The 25817-nt window shown below is 42.2% G+C and overlaps 1 protein-coding gene across 1 annotated transcript in view; it reads right to left on the bottom strand.

Moving 5' to 3' along the window:
• Positions 1-25817, bottom strand: part of Atp8b4 (ATPase phospholipid transporting 8B4 (putative)) — a 158206-nt gene that overhangs the window by 3574 nt on the left and 128815 nt on the right. The window contains exons 24-27 of the mRNA XM_075962061.1: positions 16167-16250; positions 10136-10381; positions 4328-4466; positions 553-683 (exon numbers count right to left, since the gene is read on the bottom strand). Of these exons, the coding sequence (XP_075818176.1) occupies positions 553-683; positions 4328-4466; positions 10136-10381; positions 16167-16250 (600 nt within the window). The remainder of the gene's footprint in view (positions 1-552; positions 684-4327; positions 4467-10135; positions 10382-16166; positions 16251-25817) is intronic.

Genomic DNA, 25817 nt, shown 5'->3' on the forward strand with positions numbered 1-25817 from the left:
CTCCCCCCCCGGAATGTAAGGGACATCACAGTAAGAAAGGCCACCTTGAAGTCCTCATCCTCACTGATCTGGCCCCATTATCTTTCCTCATGGGATGATGCCAGTACGTCTCCCCTCCTCCTCTTCCTCCCGTCCTGTGTTCCAGCGTTGCTTTATTTGTCCTCTTTTACCTAGAAGCCGCCCAAATGATGAGATCCCTTGCCTTGACTTGTCTGGATTCCTTGTATGGTGCCCTTAGCTTTCCCTATAGCTTGCTCTTCTCTTAAAGAAATACTACAGCATTATCCCAGTGAACTTCTTTTCCCAGAGTCAGGGGTAAAAATACTTTAACTCTCCACTCCCTATCCACATTTAGCCTGCTACAGTTCTCTTCGCTGACATTTAGTCCTAGGACACTAGCGTGGGGAGGAGAGATTCCGTCTATTGCGTCCTGATGCTGTGGACCTGTGGGAATGTCACTGTTCATTCCTTGTGCACCTGTTCAGACAGAGAAGGACACCATTCACGAGAGCCACCAGCCAGCTTTCAAGCACTCACAGTATGGCAACATACCTGATCACTTAGGCTTGGGTACAAATACATCTTCAGAAATCTGAATGCCACCACCGGCATGACCGAAGCCACTGCGATCAAGAGAACGACAAGCCAGACGAACTTCTGACTCAAGGAGTGCCATGCGTTTCCTACCATTAGAGAGACACAGACATCCCAGGCATAAAACACTGCATCGCTATAAAACATGTATAATTACATAAATTAATTTGCAATTATAGTTAGTGATTATTAATTAAATTGATAATCATATAAACTTAAAGAAAAAAAGGTTTAAAACTATTACAAAACCCTGGGGAACTGCTAGCCCGATCAAGCATCCCCTCTTCCACATTCCATCCCATTTGACTCAATTCCTTCTTTCAACCTTATAATCTGTGATCAGATTAGAACTTCTGATTAATGTTTTGATTCAGACCCATTGTCAAGCAAGGGCCTCACTAGCTACCTATGTCGTAGGGATGCACTGTGTCTAGCACAAAGCTAACCTCTGAAATGCTAGGCAGCAGCCCAGAAAAGCTGCCTCCAAAGGAGCCTGCTATTCCTTCAATGCTCCCTCGGTCAGGAGCTAAAGATCTAAGATGATCCTGGAGGCTTCTGGGTTGATGAAAAGAGTTCTCCATGACCACTGATACATCTACCCAACATGAGAGATGGTGGACCAGAGAAACCCATCGCCAAGCCTGAAGCCAGCTTCCAGACTTTATACTCGTTCTTTACGTATTTATTGTCTGTCTAATCAAGGGAGCAAGGGGTAGACAGGCAGACTTCATGGGAAGACACCATCCCTGTCCCAGCTCATTTTCTATGGATTTATCATGATATCTTCAATCAACCGGGTCTTTCCCCACCTCCCACCCATGCACGTATGTTAACACCATTCAAATGGGTTTTGGATATGAGAGCTTGGCTACTGATGGCTATGTCTGCCTTTTCTGGCTTCGGAGAGAAAATCTGTCTACCAAAGAGCACTGGCTCCAGTTGCTGTAAACCAAGGGCAGAAGCAAACTTGACCCAATCAATTAGATGTCTTTTTGAGCTCCTTGATGCTCATTACCCACAGGCAATGCTGAAAAAAAAAAAAAGCTTTGCTTTAAAGCCACTCCCCCCACCACCCATCCGTTGCTGCTAGTTACTAAGGAAAAAAACTTTTTTTTTTTTTTTTACAAAACCCCAGTGTTGATCTAACTTTTGTAAACTTTCATTGGATCTCAGTAATTAATTCATGGAATGGCATGCGCTTAACTAAAAGGAATTAGTCTGTACACAAACTACATTCTCCAGGGAAGCAGTCCCATTTTGCACGTTAGAGTGGTCTTTAGGATTGGAAATGCACAAAACGTTCAAATCTGGTAACACAGAAGTAAATAAAGTGAGACTTAGAAACAGTTCTCGAGTCTTCCTTTCCTAACTGGCGTGTTCCCATGACTAACCAACATGTTTTTCCGCATGATTGGAATCTTTTGGTAAACAAAGTATTAGTGGTGTATTGAGCAAGACTGTTAGGATGTGAAGAAGTTACTGTACATGTAAGAAGGGACAAAGTTGAAGAATGGTGTCTGAGCACAGCTGAATGGAAATAGAACCCTAGCATCAGTGAAGAAGCCACTTCAGAATCCATCTGGTGGCACATCCTGCACAGATCGGTCTCTTGAGAATAGTTCTCTAGGCTTGATGTGGGAAGTCCTTCTGTATATGTATTGCTTTTATTGGTTAATGAATAGAAATATCTGCCTTGGCTGGTGATAGGGTAGAATAGAACCAGGCAGGGAAAACTAAACTGAATGCTGGGAGGAAGAAGGCAGAGACAGATGTTAGATGGAACTTTACCCGGTAAGCCACAGCCATGTGGCAATGCACAGATTAATGGAAATAGGTTAGTTTAGGATATAAGAGCAAGCTAGAAATACGATTAAGCTATTGGCCAATGAGTGATTTAATTAATACAGTTTCTGTGTAATTATTTCAAGTTCTGGGCAGCCAGGAACGAATAAGCAGTCGGCCTCCTACTACATAGACTGGAATAATCATAGGATGGATTTGAAGCACTGTGCTGCCTGCTTGAGCTCACAAGACTTGTCTCTGTGCATCATTCCTTCCTATGTTGTTGAAGTGAACTCCAAAAGTCTCTGCCCTTCACTTACTCACCTCTACTAGAGAATTAAAAAAACTACTTGGAAAATATATTAATAGTTCTTGTGTAAAAGTTGGTGACCTTTCCAGAGTCATTTGGAAGTGTGAACTCAAGCACAGGAACACTGGATGTGCCCTCCTTATTGAATAATGCAACCTCAAGACTTAAAGGAATTGTAGGGGTTCCTCACCACCCCATCAGACAGACATTCAAATTCTCCCATGGTGCTCCCAAACATAATCATCAGGTTATATCCTCTGGAAGGATAGTGTTATTCTGGCTCGTTTTTATGTCATCTTGCACAAGCTAGAGTCATTTGGAAAGAGGGACTCCAGTTGAGAAAATACCTCCATAAGATTGCCCTATATGTAAGTGTGTAGCATTTTCTTAAGTAATGATTGATGTGGGCAGGTTCATATTGTAAGCCCACTCCTGGGCTAGTAATCCTGGACACCATAAAAAAATCAGAATGAGTCAGGTATGGTAGCACATACCTTTAATCCCAGCACTTGGGAGACAGAGGCAGGTGAATTTCTGTGAGTTCAAGGCCAGACTGGTCTACAAAGAGAGTTCCAGGAAAGCCAGGGCTGTTACATAGAGAAACCCTGTCTCAAAAACAAAACCAAATAAAAAACAAAAAGAAGAAAGGAAGGAAAGAAGGAAGGAAGGAAGGAAGGAAGGAAGGAAGGAAGGAAGGAAGGAAGGAAGGAGAAAAATGGAAAGAAAGAAGGAAAAGTCAGATTGAAGAAGCCACGGAGAGCAAGCCAATAAATTGTGCTCCTCCATGGTCTCTGTGTCAGTTCCTTCATGTCTGGGCTCCTGCCTTGAGCTCCCCGTCAACCTCCCTTTATGATAGACTATGATCAGAACACGTAAGATGAAATAAACCTTTTCCTCCCCAAGCTGCTTTTGGTCATGGTATTTATCACAGCAACAGAAACCCTAACTAAGAAAAACAGTACCATCAGAGTTAATATTTATTTTACTAGAATATATCTTCACATTTCATATGTAGCAACTCATTTGATCTTCAATTTTTTCTATTGAAAATGGGAACAATTAATAACCCAGTTCATAAATAAATCCTAAATCATGGAAAGGCTAGAAAATGGGTTCAACATCACTCAATTCGTTAAGTGGTGGAGTTGGTGTTTGAAGCCTGACTATCTATTCAGCCATCTCTTCTGGCCACCTCTGGAAGGATGTTCAGAAATCTACAGAGGGCAGTAACACCTGCAACATTTCTCTCTTATCTAAATGCTGGTAATGTCTACGGGGGAGCTTTGACAGATATGCTTATCCTGGAATAAGGAGAACTGGGCATTTTTTCCTCTTTTCTCTGCATAACAAATGAACTTTTCACAGCCTGTACAGTTGTCCCAATGCACAAGCTATGCCCCCTTATTTTCTAGGGCACAGTGCATTGCATCTGGGCTGTTAGCACCTCTACGTTGCCCCCGGCAAGGGAAACAGCAGTCTCTTGGGATCCCCTTCAAATCTGAAAGGCTTCAGAGACATGAATCTCTGAAAAAGGCAAAAGGTTGTTAGCCACGTCTAGTCCCACACAACACAAAAAAACAAGTCACAAAGACAAAGAAATTTCAGTGTGACCCAGGGCCTCACAATGGTAGAGCTCCTTACCGACAAAGGGGAACTGTTGTGGGAAGATTCTAAAGACGCCGTTACTGTGCATGGCCAGTAAAATGGAGAAATACGTAGCCACACTGCCCCAGATAAAGACATGATTAATCACCGTCCAGTAACTGGTGTCCAAGGCTATCTGCAAATACAACCAAATGCAAAAAGAGGAGTCACTGTAAGCAGAAGCTTGCCCCAAGGACTGCTCCGAGACCACCAGGCCAGCTGCGCACACCTCCACATCTGCAAACACACCAGGAGACGGGCATGTTGGACAAGTGGCAGGAGCTCAGCTCTATGGGCAACTGCATCTGCCAAGGCTGAAACAGTCTCGAGGAGTGGAATAAAACACTAGGGGTTTTATTTTTTAACAAGAAATAAGACAATTGAATGATTTTCTAAATTGCTATCAAAATATTTCTATTGGGAAAAATCATGAGTGGGATTAACATCTTATGAGCTGTGTGTAAAATTTCATAAGTTATTTTTACACAGGCGATTTTTATATGAACATTCCCACTCATTTTGATGACCCCTGTCTTCATTACTCAAATCACAGCAATGAAAAATCTTTGACTTTTTGTCATAAAATTTGGGGTGACTTGAGAGTGTGTTCCCAAGCCCTTCTTCCCTTCCAGTGTCTTTTATGGGAACAACAATGTGATTTACACGGCAGAGGCCTCAGGAGATGTTCAGGTAAAAGATCATAGGCTCCTTCTCTGCCTGAAAGGACCCTTTCTGAGACATAAACATATCCTCTGTCGACATGGAAACAGGCTCCCCACCCACTGCAGTTTGCTTCCCTCTAAAGGATTGTAGCAGTGGGACCCTGGAAGCAGAAGATTTGAATTACAGAGTTGTTATACCTGAAGACAGACAGCCCTGCCGTCCACCCTGGTCACAACCCGCTAATTATCTGGTGTTTTTGGTTACCAGGACACTAAACCAGGACCACCAATCCATTTTCCCATCAACTGTCAGTTCATCACTAGCAAAAGGAAATAGCCTTTTTATTATATTTATTATATATATTTATTATATATATTTATATTACAAGCAGGAAAAGAAATTATTACCCATATAGAAGACCTAGCAAAACGAACAAACATCTCCCATTGAAATGAAACTAATAAATGTGGCAGACAAGGACTATCGCAACAGCTAAGCATTGTGATATCTCTTAAGGGGATACAATGCAAGCCTGAGGGGAAAACACCACTTCTAATTTTAAAACTCGAACAGAAAACCCAAACAAGAATCACCATTGATGAGAGCTAAATTTATATCCTGGGGTGAACGGATGCAAACAACAGGGAACACAAACCAAGAAGTGGAAACAATTTGTGGACCTGTAGGTATCAGATCTGTGAGCCCAATATACAATTAACAGGATCTTTGAACAAAGTGAAGGAATAAGAAAGAAGATTAAAGATCTGACAGAAGCCAAGTGCCCTCAGTCAGCAGCAGCCTAGGTTTTCAAACTGAGAGGACTCTTTAAATCTCAGGCAAATTAGTGTGTCGGGGGGTGGGAGGATCACATTCTGCTGGCATCAGAGAAATAAAATAAAGAGCATAAGCTTTTAGACCGAAAGGGTACTGAGGGGAAAGGATCAGCTGACATCACCCTACCACAGGGGAACCGGGAGATAGAAAGGTAGCGGTACAGTTGACAGGGGTGCCGGGTGCGGTGGAAGGTGCTCTCGCGCTCAGTAGTCCCGTTATCACCCAATATAGTGCTTAAATACACGATAAAGAATATTTAAGCTCAAAATTTTAACATTCAAATCCTCTTTCTGAACTATTTCCTGAAAGATATTGTTGTACCCAAATCAATCAAAACAAAACCTCAGAACAGTTGTAGCATAGAATTAAAAAAAAAAAAAGGTGGCTCACAATGATTCTAGGAAATTTATAATTAGTTCTAAATAAATAATGATGTGAGCATTAGCTAAAGTGTCAATTTGGAAAAAAATTGGAACCTTTAAAACCTATACTAAAGGAGTATTCGGCAGCATTCTGAATCAAAACCATACCATTGTTTACATGTTAAAATTGAAGATAAGAGTAAAGACAGAGAGAGAAAGGAAAAATAAAAACAGTCCTAAACTACAACCCAGCCACAAAGCCTTTGGAACACAATGTTGCCTGCAGGATATGCTGGTGAGATTGTGGCCCAGGGCTTGTGGGGGTAACCAAGCAATATCGTACTTGACATAAGGCCCACTCCATGAGATGGAACCCATGCCTGACACTGCTTGAGCGACCAAAACTCTGAGACTAAGCAGCACAGGGACCTAGTGTAAACCCAAACACCACTGTTATACAAAAAAGTAGCAATAACACGACCCCTGATGACATTCCCCTGTACTCATAGACCAGTGCCTTGCTCGGTCATCATCAGAGAAGCCTCTTCCCACACCAGATGGGGACAAATACAGAGACCCACAGCCAGACAGCAAGCAGAGAGTGAAAGAACACTCAGCCCTAAGTGAACACCTCCATCAAATCCTTCCCCTCAGGGTAACCAGAGGAAGAGGAGGCAGAAAGAATGTAAGAGCCAGAGAAGATGGAGGACACCAGGAAAACAAGGTCCTTTAAATCACCATGACTGACAAACATGAATACAGTTTTTGTTTTATTATATAGTATAGTATAGTATAGTATAGTATAGTATAGTATAGTATAGTATAGTATAATCATTCTCCCTTAGAAGCCTGTTGGTTTTCTAATAAGAGACAGAAAAGGAGTGGACCCAGAGGGGAGGGATACCAGATGATGGAGAGAAACTGGGAGGAATAGAAGGAAGGGAAATCATAATCATGATATATTATATTAGAAAAAAATACATTTCAATAAAAAAAGTTTAAAAGACAGAGAACAAAACAAATAGCTCAAATTTGTTTCATTAGAGGTAGATGAAGAATGATCTAGAACAAGAGTGTAAAACGTTTGGTGACAATTAAAACTACTTAGAGATTCCACCTCAATTAAAATGGCTAAGATCAAGAAAGCAGGTGTCAACAAACACTAGTGAGGTGTTGGGAAGAGGGGAACCCTTTCACGGTGTTAGCAGGAGTGTGAACTGGTGTAGCTACTGTGGAAATCAATGTGGTAGTTATACAAGAAGACTTAAAGGAAAACTATTTGGTCCAGCTGTAGTATACTACTTGGAGTGTCTATAGAGAAAGCCAGAAAGTGCTTGTGAAAGGCAGGTGGAAACATACATGTTATAAAGGAGAAGGGAGGAAAAACTTAAAATGAAAACGAGGCAGGTGGATCTTTGTGAGTTCGAGACCAGCCTGGTCTACAAGAGCTAGTTCCAGGACAGGCTCTAAAACCACAGAGAAACCCTGTCTCAAAAAACCAAAAAAAAAAAAAAAAAAAAAAAAGAAAGAAAGAAAAGGAGTTTGAATAAAGTTCCCTGTATTGGTGGTGAGTATTGGTCCCACAAGACAAGAAGTATTAAATAAAATTCTCAGAGCCAGGCATGAAATATTCCCTATTGTTATGAGCCCACCCCTCACACAACACAGGCTATCCACCGTTGCCCTTGGTCGCCCACCATCACTAGACAGTAAGACTGTACTGGTGAAAACACCACGTGCTTTGTTTGCAGGGCATACAGAAATCAATTTCTCACTGACAGGGAAGCTTTCTCCTTGCTGGCTAGCTTACATGGTGCCAGTAGATACTATGGAGATTTCTAGATGAAAAAATGGCTATACCCAGTGCTTGGACCCTGCATGCTACAGTACAACCCGACAGACTAGAAATGGAATCAGCCTAGATGTCCATCAACTGACAGATAGACAAGGAGAACGTGATCCATACACATGGCGCTCACGGGTACAGAGCGGTTGTGCTCCAGAGAAGAAGCATGAAGAACACAACACCTCTCTCTGACCCTTCCTAGAATCCCACAGACGTCTCCAAAGGAAACATCAGACATGCAAACTGCAGAACAGTTTACAGACCCTCTGACCACGATTCTTCAGATTTATTACAGATGGAGAAAGACCACAGAGCCGTCAGAGGTCAGAGACAATGGCAGCATGACAGCGAAGTACCCTGTGGAACCCTGTGGTGGACAGTGGAACAGAGAAAAGTTATTAACAGAAAAGCTAAGGAAGCCTGAGCCACGCCTGTAGTTTAGGTAACAATACTGGTAATTTCTTCTAATTTCCGTAGGTGCCATCATGGTTGTGGGTCAGGCTGAGCAGACTCGGGCACTGTCAACTACAGTGTCAACTATTCTGCAAATCTACAATTATTTCAAAAGAAATGCTTTATTAATTATTCTTGTTTAAATTGTGAACATAACAAAGACTTTTAAACATCAATTATTTCCCAGGCAGCCAGAGGCTGTAGACTCAACATTGTGAACTAATGGTCTCTTATTGGTGTAGGCCTGGCTGAGAAGGGGGTTTTACACTCATCTGATGAAAAAAAATCTAATTAAGAAGATGTTTTGCAATGAGTTAAAATAAGAACATCAAACTTCCATATAGTCTTGGACCTAGAATTCCCCTTTTAAGAAGACAGCCTGGCTGAGCATGGTAGCACATGCCTTTAATGCCAGAACGTGGGAGGCAGAGGGAGGAAGAGCTCTGTGAGTCAGGAGCCAGTATGGTCTATATTGTGAGTTCCAGCCCAGACAGTGAGACCCTATCTCAAAAAAAAAACCCAAACAAACAAACAAACAAACAAACGTGAAATATCAATAAAGAATATGCTTTAAGGCAATAAAGACATACTGAGGATTTGGCATATGAAAGTTTGCCACTGAGCCATTTCTCATAGTGAAAATCATAGAAGGAATCTAACAGTGTCCTGGATGCTATGTTCATATGCTCAAGTATTGGCGCCATAAAAGGGACAGTTCAGAGAATAATCCAAAGACAAGTTCATACTTAGGAGACAAAGATAAGTACGAAACAAAATTATAAAATCACACAAAATTGATTTCTATAATTTTTGCCATGTTAGCACCAGTGTGGAACTGTAGATGAATTTTAATTTTTTTCTATACTTTTCTGCTCCTTCCAAATTTACTCTATGTGCCCAAGTTCTGTGTGGGCCTCCCCCCGTGCAGAGCCTTGCTTTTTTTTTTTTAAGGCTTATGAACCTCAGGAGAGACCACAGCCCAGGGTGCATCCGTGGTTGTCCTAGGCTCAGCATGGGGAACTGTTTCTCAGGCTGTTTGAGAACTAGCCTTAGATGTGTCTGAAGACTGTAGACGTAATCTGGAGAAGCAAGTCAGTTTTCATTATTCTTCTCTAATGGTTGGGCACACCCTGGCAAGCTGTTTATGATAGGATTGGAGAGAGGAAATTCCCCTTTTATTATCTCCCCCATTTATTTAATACTCAAGAAATGCTCGTGTGACCTGTGACATGAGATCATCTGATTTTAACAGTTCACTTAATAACCAAAACCAAAGTAACACAGAGGCTGTATCACCCACCACATCAGTTCGGTGCTGCTGGTATTCATGGACCAGAAGTTTGTATGAACGCAATTGCACTAGAAAACAAACCAAATCACAATGAAGAAGACCAAGAAAGAAGACCTATCAGAGTGTCTCCTTAATATGCCATTTGAATAGCGCACTGAGCCTCCTCACGCACGGACAAAGGTGAGTGCACCCACACACAAATGCATACATCTACACACAAACAGAAGGAATTCCTTGTACTCCCTTAGAGTTATTCCCAGACTGGAACCTTAACAAGCAGAATCAGCAGATAGTGAACTTCAACATATGTGTAAACCAATCACACCAAGGCAGAGCGGCTTAGGGAACAGGGTTACCTGTACACTGACCACAATGACCAAGGATGTGGCCATGGTAACCGCAAAGGACTGGTAGTCAGCAATGTGCTGCCCGTCTTCTCCAGCCACGTTGTAAAAGGACCCATAGGGAATGAAGAAAAGGGCTAACGAAGTGTAGATTCCATGTGCCATACAGATGAAAAAGATACGCTTGTTGAAAAGTAGATTCAGTTGGCCAGGTTCATAGAGCTGAGGATAGTCCATGCTGTTCTGGTCACTCACATCCTGTAAACAGAGAGTAGTTTCAGAGAAGAGTCAGGGAGGCCCTGTATTCCCTATCCTCAGAAACAGACAAGGTCATTGTAAGCATCACCTGCTACCTATTACTCACTGGGCTAGAATAAAACATTACCGTGTTTTTATTCCCAGAAGAACCTACTTACCAGATTACAAATGACCCCTACTTTGATATGAAGACATTTCCATCCCCAATAGAAACAGAGGAGAGGGCACCCAGATCTTAAACAGCACAGGCAGGATTTGTCTGAACTTGAATGCATATATTTGAAATCCAGTCAAAATTTGTTTGCTACGTCCTCTACAGGCTGCTCTGGCTGCTGCCATCTTGGAAGGATTGAATGTCCAGGATTCCAGCACATTATGTATAGCCGTGGATCGTAAGGAAATTGCTAACATAATCTGCAGAGGGCTCCAGAGTCAGCACTGGCCCCCTGGGCATGAGGTGAGCAGGAATGATGAGAAAGGGGGGGGGGGGAACGCATGTGGTGTTCAAAGTGGGAAGGGGGCTGAGACTAAACACTAAGGACCTGAGACTAAACACTTTGCCCAGAGAGAATTCAGCAATAAATGCCAAGGGCTCAGGACAACAGAAACAGACAGAATAGGAAGCTTCAGATTTAGCAGCCACCAAATTCTAGAAAAAAACTGATTTCTCTAAAACTTAATGGACATATGAATCTATAAAACAGATTCTGCATTTCTGGCTGTCTACAAAAATGATGCTAATAGCCACGGTGTGAGCATCAAAATGAAGGGACAAGACTAAAAGATGGCCAGCATAGAAGTCTAGACAAAAACAGAAGCCCAGCCAGGGAATGGTGGCACTCAGGAGGCAGAGGCAGGCAGATCTCTGCGTTGGAGACCAGTCTGGTGTACAGAGCTAGTTCTAAGATAGCCAAGGCTACACAAAGAAGCCCTCTCTTGAAAAACAAAAGAAACAACAACAACAACAACAACAAAGTCTATATGTAGAGAAGAAGCATCCATGGAGCCATGCATGATAAATTCTAGAAGTCTAATACCCCTTCATCCTTGCCGAACGGCCCAGACTGCAAAGAATGGGTTCTGTGAATCCTGACACGTTCTCTTTAAGAAGTCCTCCCTGCAGAAGCCGTCATATGAGAGTACTTTCTTCTAGAGTGGTGACTAGTACAGTTACAGTCACAAGCTCTGAAACCACAGTGATGAGCTGAAGGCCTGGTAACAGGTTTTGGCAGTATGTAGTCTTGTTACTTAACCCAAGTCTTGGTTTCTTCATCTGTAGAAATGCAGACAGTAATACCTCCCACACAGAAAACCACTGTCATGACTAAGAATCCTTGCCCCGTACTAAATGGTCAATAATCTATGCTCTAACATAAAATGTTGATGAAATGATGGTAATAATAAATGATAACGATAGTAAAATGTAGCGGCCCAAACTCAAGTGAGCTCGGGATGGACTTAGTTCCTCCACTTATTGGCTGGTCGGTCTGTGACTTAACCCCCTGGCCTTGCTCCTTTTACGAAATGAGTGACCCCAGAGATGACCCCTGCGGCCTTCTGGCCCATCATCCATGACTCTGCCATCAGCTTAAGGGCCAGCACAGACAAACCAAAAGAGGAGAGGAACAGACATTCAAGTTGATGTCAATCAGGAGACTTATTATATTTTGTTTTGCTTTGCTCTGCTTTTTTCACATTGCACAATGACTGTTTTTGGTTTCTTCTTGTTGTTGTTTTCTTCCCAGAACTGCTTTATTTTTACTATTTGACTCCACGTTGTGGGCAGCTACAAAGCACCAAGAAAAGAAACAGTTGTGAACAGCAGCCCTTGGAAGAGCGTGTGCTTAATTAATCCTTTACATCTAAGGTCTTTTTGAAGTTCAGGACTTTGTGCGGATGCCCTTTTTCCATATGGACAGCGACTCAGAAGCAACTACAAAGCAGACAGAACGGGAGAAGGGAGTGACCTCACTGCGCGGGGATGTGCATTGCGCAATAGATTGCTTTGGGCCAGAAAACGAAGTCTAGTAAACAGGTCTAATAACAGATTGGAGAAAATCTGGTCTCAAAAATACTTCAAAAAAATGTTTTAAAGTAATACACTTTAATTGTGCCATGGAAACTCTACTGGCTAGGCTTCTACTTCCCCACAGGCAGCCAGACTTCCTTCCTTGCCAGGAAGTACGTTCCAAACCAGAGTAGGCTATGAAGCACCATTCTGGTAATTGGTTTCTCCCCGCTCGCCCATCTCACACACAAAAACACTGAATAAAGTCTGGGTTCTTTCTCTCCATCACTGAGGACTTGTGTGTGCTCACCTGTCTTAGATGGGCCGGTCGGTGCCCTGGGGTTGCTCCGTACTGGCCACGAAGGCCTCACTGTACATGCTGATATTTTATGCACTGCCCCTGCCGCCCCTGTCCCTTCATTTTTCCTTAGCCCTGCACAGCTCTCTCCAAACCCCCAGAGGCTAACACAGCACTTCCCAGCATGTGGTCTCAGAGGCACTAATTCTGAGACACTTTAGTGCTGAAGCCAGAGCAACAGGTTCACAAAGTGACCTGAATGAAAGAACCCTCCAGAATAAGGTTTGTTAGGAGAGAGGGAGAGCCTTGTTAACTATGAAGGAGGCGGGGAATGACAGGGCTTGAATTGGGAGTTCATTAGGACATATAGACACTACCAGGTCCCAAAGAAACCCTAGACAAGGCTCACTCAGTACCTGTGGCTCCTCCCAGAACTTCTCACCATGCCCCCTACCTTAAAATTCTTCAGCCCAAGGACTTTGCTTCCTTTCTCATGGCTTCTCATTCCTATATAAACCTAACATTCAGTTCTCTTGATCCTGTCTTGGTCCACTTCCCTCACTCCTCTTCTCTCTCTTCTCTTCCTCTCTTACCTCCCACCCCCACTTTCATGGCCCAGTTCAGTCTAGACTCTTTCATATGCCTCTGGCCCTCTCCCTTGTATCTACAATAAAATCCTTCTCAACCATACCTTGGAGTGGTCATGGCCTCGTTTTCATTCACCCACCGTGTCTAACATGATGGGAAGCTAAAGAAAAGCCTTCAAGGCTCCCAAACAAAGGAGATTTACAGACTTTCAAAGGGATGGCAGGAATTTCCATACCACATTGTTTGGGAGGCAGATATCACAGTTTCAAGTTTCCTTTATCCTGGACAGCAGAGGAGGAAAGCTAGCCAAGTGTGTGTGTACTCTAAGTGTCACTGAAGTGTCTTGTCAACTCTTTGACAGACTGTAGGGTTGTTGTGACCCGGTGAAGGGTGGAGAAAGCTAAGGAATCTGTTCGCTAACATTTAATGAAAAAAAGGGGGGGAAGAAGTAAAGATATATAGCTAGATAGCAAAGTGAGAGACCTGCATAATGAAAACCTTCAAAACACCAAAGGGAAAAACTGAAGAAGACCCAGAAGATGAACAGGTCTCCCAGACTCATGAACGGGTGGATTTAACATTGTAAAAATGGCCATCCTACCAAAATCGACCTAAGGACTCAAGGCAATCCCATCAAAATTCAAATGCAATTCTTCACCGAAACTACAAAGCATTAGCATTAGTAGGGAAGCAAAATAGACTCAAGATGAGCTAGGACCATCTGAAACAATGAAGACGGCTGGAAGCATCACCGTTCCTTAGTTTAATTTAAACCATGGAGCTATGGTGTTAAAACAACATGGTACTGGCACACAAACCAAGCACATTAATCAATGGAATAAAATGGAAGCCAGAGATATAAGTCCACACACCTAGATCCACCTGACCTGTTTTATAAAGATGACATCAATAAACACGAGAGTAAACAGCATCTTAAGCAAATAAGACTGGAGAAATTTGATAGCTACATAGAGAAGAATGAAACTAAAGCATGTATCTCACTGTGCAAACAAATCAACTCCAAATAGATCAAGGACTCCAAAAGAACTACTAGGAAGAGTAAGGGGTACATGTCAGGACACAGGCTCAGTTAAGGGTCTTCGGAATCTGACCCTGGTCATTCAGGAAATAGAATCAAAAATCAATGAATAGGATCTCATTAAATTAAAATGTTCTTGTTCACCAAAGAAAACAGTTAATCAAGTAAAAAGAGAAGCTTCAGAATGGAGGAAAACTCACCAGCTACACATAAGACAGAAGGTTAGTGTCTAGAACAGGGGTTCTTGACCCCTAATGCTGAGACTCCTTAACACAGTTCCTCAGGCTATGGTCACCACCCAAACATAAGCTTATTTTTGTTGCTACTTTATAACTGTAATTTTGCTATTGTTAAGAATCATAATGTAAATATGTGTGTTTTCCAATGGTCTGGGCAACCCCTGTGGAAGAACTCTTTGGCCACCCCCAAAGAGGTCATGACCCACAGGTTGAGACCTGCTGGACTAGAATATACACACATTTCAATAAAAGAAATAGCACAGTTTTCAAATGAGTTATGAGTCTGAGCAGAGATTCTCAATAGAGAAGTATAAATGGATAATAAACATTTAAATTTTTCAACATCCTTAGCTATCAGAAAATGGAAATCAAAACTACTTTGAGACTCCGTATCACCTCAACTAGACTGGCTATCATCAAGCAAACATGTGATAGCAAATAGTAGTGAGGATGTGGGGACCAGGAACCCTCATCCTGACAGTGGGAATGCAGACATGGGCAACAACCATGGAAATCAGTGGCAAGGTGGCTTTAAAAGCTACAAACAGATCTACCATGTGAACCCTGGCAGATATCCAAAGAACAAACATCCTACCACAGAGATCCATGCTTATCCATATTCACCACAGTAACTAGGATATGCAAACAGCCGAGATGTCTACCAGCTCATGAGACAATAATAAAAACGTGGTAAACATGCTCAGTAGAATTCTATCCAGCTGTATAGGAAACTGAAACTATACAATTTGCAGGTGCGTGGGTGGAACTGGAAAAATATTATATGGAGTGAGGTAACCCAGACCCAGAAAGACAAAAACAATGTATTCTCACTCATCCATGGAGCCGGCATTCGCCCTTTAGATTTATGTGTTTAACTTTAGTACCTGCTGAATCCAGGAAATTGGAGAGGGCCCATTGGTGGGGAAAGAAAGAGCTTAAGGAGGGAGGATAATGAAATACAAGCAATGTGAAGGAAGAAAGTGGAATGATGGGAAGGAAGATCTAAGTGGGGAAGGAATGGAGGGGTAGGATAGAGGAGGGAGCAGGAAGAGGGATAGCCAATGTTAGGATGTTTTGAAAGTCATGTAGAAACCTATTCTTTTACAAACTTTCTACACAGAGAGTGAGAGAGAGAGAGATGTGAAGCTAAGAGGGTCAGTTGGAGTGTTGGGGTAGATCTGGGAAGACTTAGAAGTAGGAGTTGGGGAACAGTGAGTGTGGTCATAATACATTGTGTGTGTTTATCAAAGCCTCAAAAAATTTAATTTAAAATATTATAATTTTAAAGATACGATCATAGAAATTTGAGAAATGATGGACTTAAATGAAAGAAAAGACTTCATGCATGACTTCTCAGAACCTTACATCAATACTGTGAGATGTGAAGCCCTAAGAACAGATAGGGCACACTTGGATGGAGAACGTTTTTGGAGAAGCAGCAGGCAGGGGAGGGAACCCAGAAGGACTTGCGACCCATGTAACACTTCTAATTAAAACTGCATTCCTAAGGATCTTCCCATGAATCAGCCTTCTACTTAAAAGCTATCTAGCAATAGCTGAAAGATTCTACAGAGAAAGTAAGCGACAAATACAGAAAAAGAAAAAGCACATACCTGGTCAAATATCCCCATGGCTAAAACAGGTAGTGATGTGTAAACGATGTTAAAAAGAGTGATGAACCACTGGTCATAAACAGTCTGAAAAAAAGCAACACATCCATGAGAAACACTGTCCACAGAGTGAAAACAGGCATTGGAGAAACACCGTCCACAGAATGAAAATGGGCTTTGTCAGGGCTAAGTAACTCAGAGTCAGGGGCAAAGACTGGAACTCTTCCTAGGTTTTCCCTCTTTTGGGGGTTGTTGGATTTTGAAGGTGCTGTCTTCTCTGGGTGTTTTGTTTGATTTGTTTCTTACTGTTTTTAAGGAGGGGCTTTGATCACTAGGTAGCCCAAACTGGTCTCTAACTTGAAGCTATCTTCCTGCCTCTGGCTCCACGTGCTGGGATTACAGGCATGCATGACCATGCTCAACTCTTGTTCATCTCAGAAATGACATCATATCTGCCATGTGTGTCAGTGGGGGTGAGCTGTACCAAAGTGTGCAACATACCAAATCAACACACAATACCAGACATATGTGAGACCCCAGACTCTTGTAGTGGGTTACTATTGTATTCTCCAAGTTTTTAATAGCTTATGACAAGTTCAAATGCATGATCTAAGTGATATTCAAAGAATCCACTAAAGTATTTCCAAAGAAACACAGAAATGAGCCTTTTATCCAGACACTATATTTAAACCATTTCTTGGGAATGGCTTATAGCAAAGGGAGCACAAATCCCAGGGTTCACTGCACTAAATATAAACAAGACAATAAACTCATCCCTCACATGCACAGAGTAAGGTGCTCAAGACAGGATTGCATAGGGGACAGGGAATGCAGCTCAGTCTATGGAGTGCTTGCATAACGTGCATGGTGCCTTGGACTTAATCTTAGGTACTAAATATGCCAGAGCTAGAAACACAGGCTTGCAGTCACAGCACCCATGAGGTGGGAGCAGGGGACTTTCAATTCTAGGTCGCCCTCAACTACATAGTGAGTTTGAGGTCAACCTGGCCTAGAAAAAGACCCTATTTCCAAAAAACAAACAAATAAAATCTTTGCATAAGTCCTAGTAGAACAGTAGAACAGAAATTGCATGCCACTTGGTTGATGACATAGAAAAGCACAAAGAAAATCTTTAAGAGTTTTTTTTTTATTATAGGAACATGTAAACATTAAGATACAGATCTCTGGCTCCTAACCAGTGATTATCTTACCACTTTCATAACATTCATTTATTTATAATTCGGTGTGTATTGAGAAATCGATACGCACTAAATACTAGGTTCTGTGTAGCAATAACTCAACATAATCACTCACACAGGAATTTATAGAGAAATCTACGTTGTAATGGCAAAGGGAAGACACAATAAAAGGTCAAATTTTGAAGGAGGAATTGAGTGAGCAGGTGAGCAAGCGAGTGAGCATGAATTAGAAAATAATAATTACCAGGGAGGAAAGGAGATAGGGATGTGAGAGGGTTATCATTGTACAAGGTGATTGCAGATGATCTAACAGAGAAGTGACATTGAAAGAAGGGATGGAGGGAGGAAGGGAGTAAGAGAAGGAGAGAAGGAAGAAGAGATTTAATGAGCAGATTTCTAGCACAGGCATACTCCCATGATCCAGAAAGATGTAGTGAAGCGTACCTTAGGCAAAAACCATCCATATGCCCAGCAAACAGCACACCTGTCATTGACTGACTCAGGGTTACCAATAAAGGGGATGATAGACATCAAGAGCTAAGGTAGAGCAGCCAGGCATAGTGACAATCCTTTACAACACCAGCACTTCGGGGGCTAAGGCAAGGGGGAGGGGAGAGCAAGTTTGAGATCAACTGAGAGAACATAGTAAACTACTGTCTAGATAGATAGATAGATAGATAGATAGATAGATAGATAGATAGATAGATAGAGCCCTGAAGACAAGGTCACTGTGTGATTAACTGATTGAAAGCACTAGAGGGTTGATACTGAACTGGGAACAGACTGAAGGACTATGATGCAGCAGCAGCAACCAAGGAGTCTTCAACAGCCTCTTACTAAAAGGCAAAAAGCCCTGGGCCAATCTGTCAGATTCTCAGTAGATTATGAAACACGACTTCTTTGTGAGGAAGTGCTAATGCATTCGAGAACTTTAGAATGAAATGAGTCAGAGATGGTAAAGTGGGCTGTACTTAGTCACATAAGTAAGGTGATCCTTTCAATTATGTCCTGGAGATGCAAAGCATCTTGAAGAGAAAATAGTCTGGTTTCTTTAGATGTTAAATCTGCATTTGAAGTATGCTGTGTCTTAGCACCATCATTTATTTTTGAGATGAGGACAGATTTGTTAAAGAAAAAGAGAAGTGAAAGCAAATTCATCCAAGGCAGAATCTGAACCAACAAGGCTCTGTGGCGGTCTGCTTGACTAACGCAGACACACTGCAGTGCTGGCTACTGGACTTGGAGACATTGTTAGCATGGCTAGATTCTGTGGTGAGAGAAAGTCACCAGAGCATCGCTGTCCTTAACTAGAGCTGAAGGGGGAATGAGGTGGGAGAAGGGTTGGCAAAGGACTGAGGAAATGTATGAGGCCCTTTCCTGCCCATGGAAACATTCTCTCCAGGAGAGGGAAGGAAACTCGAGTGGTAAACAGACGCTTACATGCATGCAAAGGCATAAACTTGGAAGATTCTGGAAGCCCACTGCAACCCCCAGCTTTATAAAAGGAGGAAACAGCCACAGCAGCAAGAGAAGACCGACCAACTGAGCAGCAAAGAGAGACTTAGACCACTCGTGCTACCTTCAAGCTATCCAGAGTGCTCCAGGGCGATAGCTTTCATGGGGGTTACCATGTGGCTTTGTGGTGATGCTGATGTTTGGGTGCCAACTCTGACCCTGTATCTCCTCACCCATGCTCCTGCTAGTAACCCTAATGAAAGTTCATTGGTTCACCTAGATGGACATCACTGTAATTGTTCTTTTGACCCAGTGTGGGTTCCATTTCATGGGTGAGTGAACATATGTGCTGTGTCTCCTCAGGAAAACTCTCACACAACAGAGAGAAACATTTTTATTCTCGCTATCTGTGCTGGTTTGTAGACAAAAATTTCTATCCTGCCCGGTCTGCAGATGTTCAATCACAAATAAACACACAGAAGTTTATATTAATTATAAACTATTTGACCTATTGCTTAGGCTTATTACTAACTAGCTCTTACAACTTAAATTCACCCATAATTCTTATCTATGTTTAGCCTTGTGGCTTGGTATCTTTTCTCAGTATGGCATTCTCATCTTGCTTCCTCTGAGTCTGTCTTTGTGATTGTCTCTGCCTTTCCTCTACCCAGAATTTTCCTAGTCTGGTTGCCCCGCCTATACTTTCTGCCTGGCTACTGGTCAATCAGCATTTTTTTAAACCAATATGAGTGACAAATCTTTATAGTGTATAAGAGCATTATCCCACAGCACTGGTTAGTTTTTTGTCAATTTGACACAAGCTAGAGTCATTTTAGGAGAGGAAATTGGAGATTCCTTCCTCTCTCCAACAACCCTCATCACCAAATTGTTCCTCAAATTCATGATGTCATCCTGTTCAATGGCTGTACCCCTACCTAGCCAGTACTCACTCCCCCTCACTTTTCCTACAGCCCCTCAGCTTGGTTACCTCTCCTCTGATTCCAGCCTGTTTAGCTTTGATTGGTCCTGAGGAATCAACTTGGTGTAGGTCTTTTCAGGAGTCTTTCCGAGCTAGTCCACCCCCATCCCTCGTAGTGAATTAACCATTCACCTTAGGGCCTGCTTTCCCAGGTAATGGGAAAAAGCTTGAAGCAGTCTGGAAGCCAAGAATATCCAAAAGCAGAAAAGCCACAGCAGCCTTTCTCCCACAGGCTCATTCCAGGGCTGGATTCCAGGCCACTTGTTAGTACCATGACTCACTACATTTCAGGGCTTTATAACATTGACCTGTAATTGCTTACATGCGGGTTCCAAGCCCCATCCTATCAACCTGTCAGCTCCTGGAGACTTACCCATCTAGGAGCCCAAGAACCTAACTCAAAGTCTAGCATGTGACAAGTACAAACAATGTCATAAAAGGGTTTGGTTTGGGGACACAGTGCTTGCCTAACATAAACAAGGTCCTGGGTTTGAGCACCAGCCACCAGCACTGGAAAAAAAAAAACAGCAAACCTCTTTAGAAATGTATATCCCTGTATTTGCTGTGTGTTGTAGACAGAGGAAAGCTGTATAAATTCCTTCAGCCCTCAAAAACATTTGTCTGTTAAAGAAAACACACTGGAAAATAAAGAGGAGGTGTCTTATTTTAGTTTTTTAGTTGCTGGTCACCAATTAGCAGGGACTCACTAGGAGAATCAGGTAGAGGGGTCAAGCCTGAACAGCAGCCTGGCCCAGGGTTTCCACAAGGCACATCTGGATGGGCAAAAACAGAGGAACTCCCCTGCCTTGTGGAAACAGGCTTCGGGTATCAGAACCCATATCACCACTGGCCTCAAGGTTAGTCTCACTCTTTCCCATCACTTTCCAAAGTTTCACTGTGCATTTTCTTGATAATCTGACAAAAACTTTCCCAGCCTTGACAAGATAATTGCTTCCATATTACATGGAATTTTTTTCAGATACGCATCTCTGTATCTCCCTGACAATGATAAATTGTCATCAGATAATATCATCTTAAGTGCCCTGTGCCAACATTTACACAGTTTTTCAAATGTGAATCTCCTAAACTGGGCCTCAGCAATTTTGAAAGGGAACAACTCATCTTTATTAAAGCCCCCAAAGGACTGAGTGCTTTTAAAATAAGTTACAGATATTAACAACAACACACACACACACACACACACACACACGTGCACGCACACACGCACACACACACACAAAAAAAACCCTCAAAGAACATCATGTGTGCTCAAACAGTGGGTCAGGGTAAGGCACGCCCTGCAGAAAGACACATGATCCAACCTTTATCCAATCTCTGCTAAACTAGAAATCCAGCTGAAAAATCTCATCAGGATAGGTTATGTTTATTTGTCCCCCAGGGGCGGTTCAGTTGGGTACTTGTCAACAGAAGGCAGACTCAGGCTCCCAGATGATTCTAGAAGGAAGGCAGTTCACCTGAAGAAGCTTGTTTGAGCAAAGTAGCCAGAGAAATGAAGGGGCAAGAGTTGCTCTCCTGACCATGCTCACCACTAATCCCCAGCTCTTAAGGGATTCAGGTTCTTTCTTTGTAAAATAAAGGTTTACACTCCCTACCTCCAAACTCTCAGCCAGAACAAAGGGTCTACTTTCAACAAGACACGCTCTTTGGGAGCCATTCAGATGGCTCAGCGGGTAAAGAGTCTTGCCCCTCTACCTGATGACCTGAGTTGAAGTGTAGAACCAACACAGTGAGGGAGAGAAGAGACGCCTGAAAGTTGTTCTCTGACCTGCACATGCGCTCCATAGTACATGAGCCCCTCCCCCGCCCCGACATGCACAAAATAAATTCTTTAAATATTGCGTATTTTCTTTTATATGTAGATGTTAGTATCTAAACTTTTGATATGTTTGCTATAACCTGAATAAACACAGAAGTTATATCTCTAGTAAGGGACCAAGGGGGAGAAGAGGGCCTTCCAAAGAAGAGAAAATAGAATATAGTGTTATGGAGAGATAAAGGGAAAACCAGAATAGGAGGCTGAAGTGTGGGGATGGGAGAGAAGGGTTAAGGAGGGAATATGGAAAGGACAGCTAACACTAAAGGCTTTATGAACAATCATATGGAAACCTATTGCTGTAGAAGTTTGCGGTGGCTTGGATAGGAATGGCCTCCTTGGTTGTTGTATTTGAATGCTTGGTCATTAGGGAGTGTCACTACTTTAGAGGAATCAGTAGGTATGGTCTTGTTGGAGGAATTGTGTCACTTGGAGTGAGATTTAAGGTTTCAAGGGCCCTAGCCAGGCCCAGTGGCTCTCTCTTCCTGATGCCTACAGATCTGATGTAGAACTCTTAGCTCCTCCTCTAGCATCACGTCTGCCTGTGTGCTGTCTTGCTACCCTGCATGCTGACACTGGACTGAACCTCTGAAACTGTGAGCAAGTCCCAGTGAAATGATTGCCTTTACAAAAGTTGTCGTGGTCATGGTATCTCTTCACAACAATAGAACACTAAGACAAGGTTCTGAAAACATATACATATATTAAAGGAATTTAAATGGTGTTACAACATAATGGGAAAACATCTTATGCCACCAAGTAAAAAATCCCCATTGCCAGGAAGGGGTTATATTCTGCCGAGTCATTGTTCAAAAGGGTGCCATGGACCCTCAAACATTACAAGCTATAGCCAAAGCTACCGGCAGCTCTTCACAACCCGGCAGTAAGGCCCTATTGTGGAAGACAACATGTACATGGAATTGAACAAGAAGACAAGCTGGTGCCCAGCTAAAAGCTTCACCCCTACTCACTAGCACTCACAGTGCTGAAGGAACTCTGTGTGACACTGGAGGAGAAGGGGAATCATTAATGTCACCCAGCTACAAAATCTACAACCTGTGAAAGCAACTTGTTGTGGTGTGACAGTGACCCAAATATTAGGGGAATAAACAACCACTTTTAAAATTTGTGTTTACGACCCATTCCACGTGATGGAACCCATACCTGATACAGCTAAAATGGCCAAGAACTTCAGGCTGAATAGGTCATGGACCTAGGATAAAGTCTACTATTATTAAGTAATAATAATAGGGAAGAGAGCAATAAAGCGACTCTTAGAGACATAGTGCTTTACCTCCACCCTCTTCTTCTCACAGTAGAGGGAAATTAACACAGAGACACCCAACTGAGCAGCGTACAGAGAGTGAGAGACCATGTAGTCCTCAGTCCTGAATGGGATGTTTTCATCTAACCCCTCCTGTCAAGACTCGGGGCTCTATGGAGATGAGGAGGTAGCTAGATTGTAAGAGTCAAAGCAAGTGAATGGCTGCAGAGAAACAGAGTCTTCCTCAGACAATAGGACTCACATACATACATGAGCCTTGTGGCAGCATGCGTGTGTCTTGCACAGGCTCAAGACAAAACCCCAACACTGCAAAAGGAAAGTAAACACAATGTCCTACCCCTAACCAAGAGGCAATTGATACCCATTGGGAAAGGAAAAATCCATTTTCCTGTGGAGTGTCACTGGGTATATCAACCACAATTCGGGGCAGGCTCCACGCCCAGGAGTAGTTGACCGACATACCAGTAGTGTTTGTTTGTTGCGGGGGGGGGGGGGTGTTATTTCATCCTGGGGGTTGGGGGAGGGAGGCATTTTTGTCTTATTATGTTTTGGAAGTTTTCATTTTTTTTTTTTACTGTAAGTTGTTTTGCTTTGTTTTTGAGAGAGAAAAAAACATGAAATTGGGTAGATAGGGAGGTGGGTTCTGAGAGGAGTTTGGGGAGGGGAAATACCAAAATACATTCTATGAAAAAAAATTTAATCAAAAAAACTTGGTTGAACAAACAAGAGAAACATGACAATGGAGTGACCGAACAACTGTTTCACTTTCTACAGGCACACAGTCCTGTATATATGACAGGGAGCTGCATCCATAAAAGCTCAACAATATGAAGTCTTAACACCTAAATAAGACCAGCACAATGACAACACCAGCTGACATGCCAGCATGAATAGAGGAACTCTCACAAGGTCACACCCGAGATGAAGAGTCACAAACAATTAATGGCTGCAGAGATGGAAAATCAGTCTTTCCCAGGGATGAGTCCCCTGATAGTTTATTCAATGGTCATCTATAAACAAATACACATAATAACAGCACTAAATGGACTCAGAAGGGGATGTATGTATTGCATGCATGTGCGCATGCACAAACATAACAGTAAATAAGGAAGAAACCATGAACCTGAGAGGGAGTTGAGGGGCATAGCCATTGTTTGAGGAGAGGAAGAGATGAAAATGATGCAAATTCAGTTCTCATAAATGATGTGCCCAAAATGTTCTTAAATCCAAAACAAGAATAAAAGTACATAACCATACAAAGATGATCACAATGGTTACTATAAACCTGATGTGTGAATTCTAAAGCCATCAAACAAAATTTTCTCAAGAGTTTGTAAACAATTGGGAGGAGAATTCAGCAGCAGGCCGCTTGGGAAGCATATGACAGGAAGAATTTCTTCCTTTTACATGACAATTACACGCCTCTATGTGATCAAACCATGCAACCCTGAAGTGGCCAGATTATTAGGCACTCAGATCTCCACATGGGCCTGAAAAGCCATGTCCTCCCACGCAAGCTAAAACAGCCCTAGAATGACCTCAGCTTCTTCCCCATGATCGTGTATTAACTTCAATTATAATCTTTCTGTTTAGACTTGCTTAAATATCTATTTCTTAATGAGAAAAGTTCTAACTGGGTAGGGAATGTATCATTCAATATTTATCTTTTCTACCCAAGATGGTAAGTAAGCATCCTACTAGCAGTTTGTGATACTGAGTGGCTTGAACTAGAAGAGGAAAACGATGACATCTAAATGTCCTCAGATTCAGAATAGTTGAATAATTTATAATAAAACAATAGTTCAGAATATTATAAAGGAATGTAAAATTCTTGAAGAGCATAAATCAGAGAGGTCTCTCAAAAAAATCTGTGTTTTAACAAGAAAAATACAAAAGACTATAATCACAGTCATAGAGTCAAGACATGGTCAGGTGTAAATATTTTTGTAATCTAAAGAGCACAGTGAAAAGCATGGGGAAAGGCTTTGCAGCATTGAAATGTAAACCACGGTGTTGCTGTATAATATGGTCTATTCTCAGAATGGAAGGGGACCTCAAGTATGGATAGGATAGAACACATGTGTGTGATGTCAGAGCAGAGGCAGGAGTACTGGGAGGGGACAATTCATACAGGAGCGGAGGGACAGGTCAGGGTGGGGATAATCACAAAGGATGTATAAAAAAGCCATAAGGAAGATCTACCTCTTTATAAGTTAATTAAACATATAAAAATGTTTTGAAGGATTTGTCTTTCTGAGTTTGGATCACCTTACTTAATATTCTACTTCCCAGACCTGTTCATTCCCCCATGGAAGGAGGAGAACAACTCATTGAGAAGAAGAAAGGGATCAGTGGAAGTAAAAGGAGGACCAAGAAGGAGGAATGGGAAATATAAATGGATAAGACACATCATAGACAAAGTGAAATATCAACATTAACTGTTCTCTACATTAGATAGATGTTTACATCTACATATACATTCATAAACAGAATACTGTATATGAATGTGCTATTTACATGATATCAACATCGTCTGTAGATGAACGTTAGATGTCAACAACTCTGACGTCAGAGCATCAACTACTACTTCTTGACATAAAATTTCACACAACCTTCTAAATCCACATCTCTGTACCCATAAATTAGTACAGCTTTTAGTTTCTGTGTGCAGTGGTTGATGGTTAAAACAGGAACTCACAATCGAACCATGTGTTCAGGGTCTGTGGAATGCCAGGCCATAAATGGGACATCTAGATTACACTCCATCTCCCCAAGAGACCACTGGGGAGGAAGGAGCAGAAAGATTATAAGAGCCAGAGGTCGGAGCAGGGGAGGAAGATACCAGTGAGATGAGAGACCTGTCCCCTCTGGACGTGACAGGCCCTGCACTCATGAGCACACA

Source organism: Microtus pennsylvanicus, chromosome 2 (assembly GCF_037038515.1).
Source record: "Microtus pennsylvanicus isolate mMicPen1 chromosome 2, mMicPen1.hap1, whole genome shotgun sequence".
NCBI classification, from domain to species: domain Eukaryota; kingdom Metazoa; phylum Chordata; class Mammalia; order Rodentia; family Cricetidae; genus Microtus; species Microtus pennsylvanicus.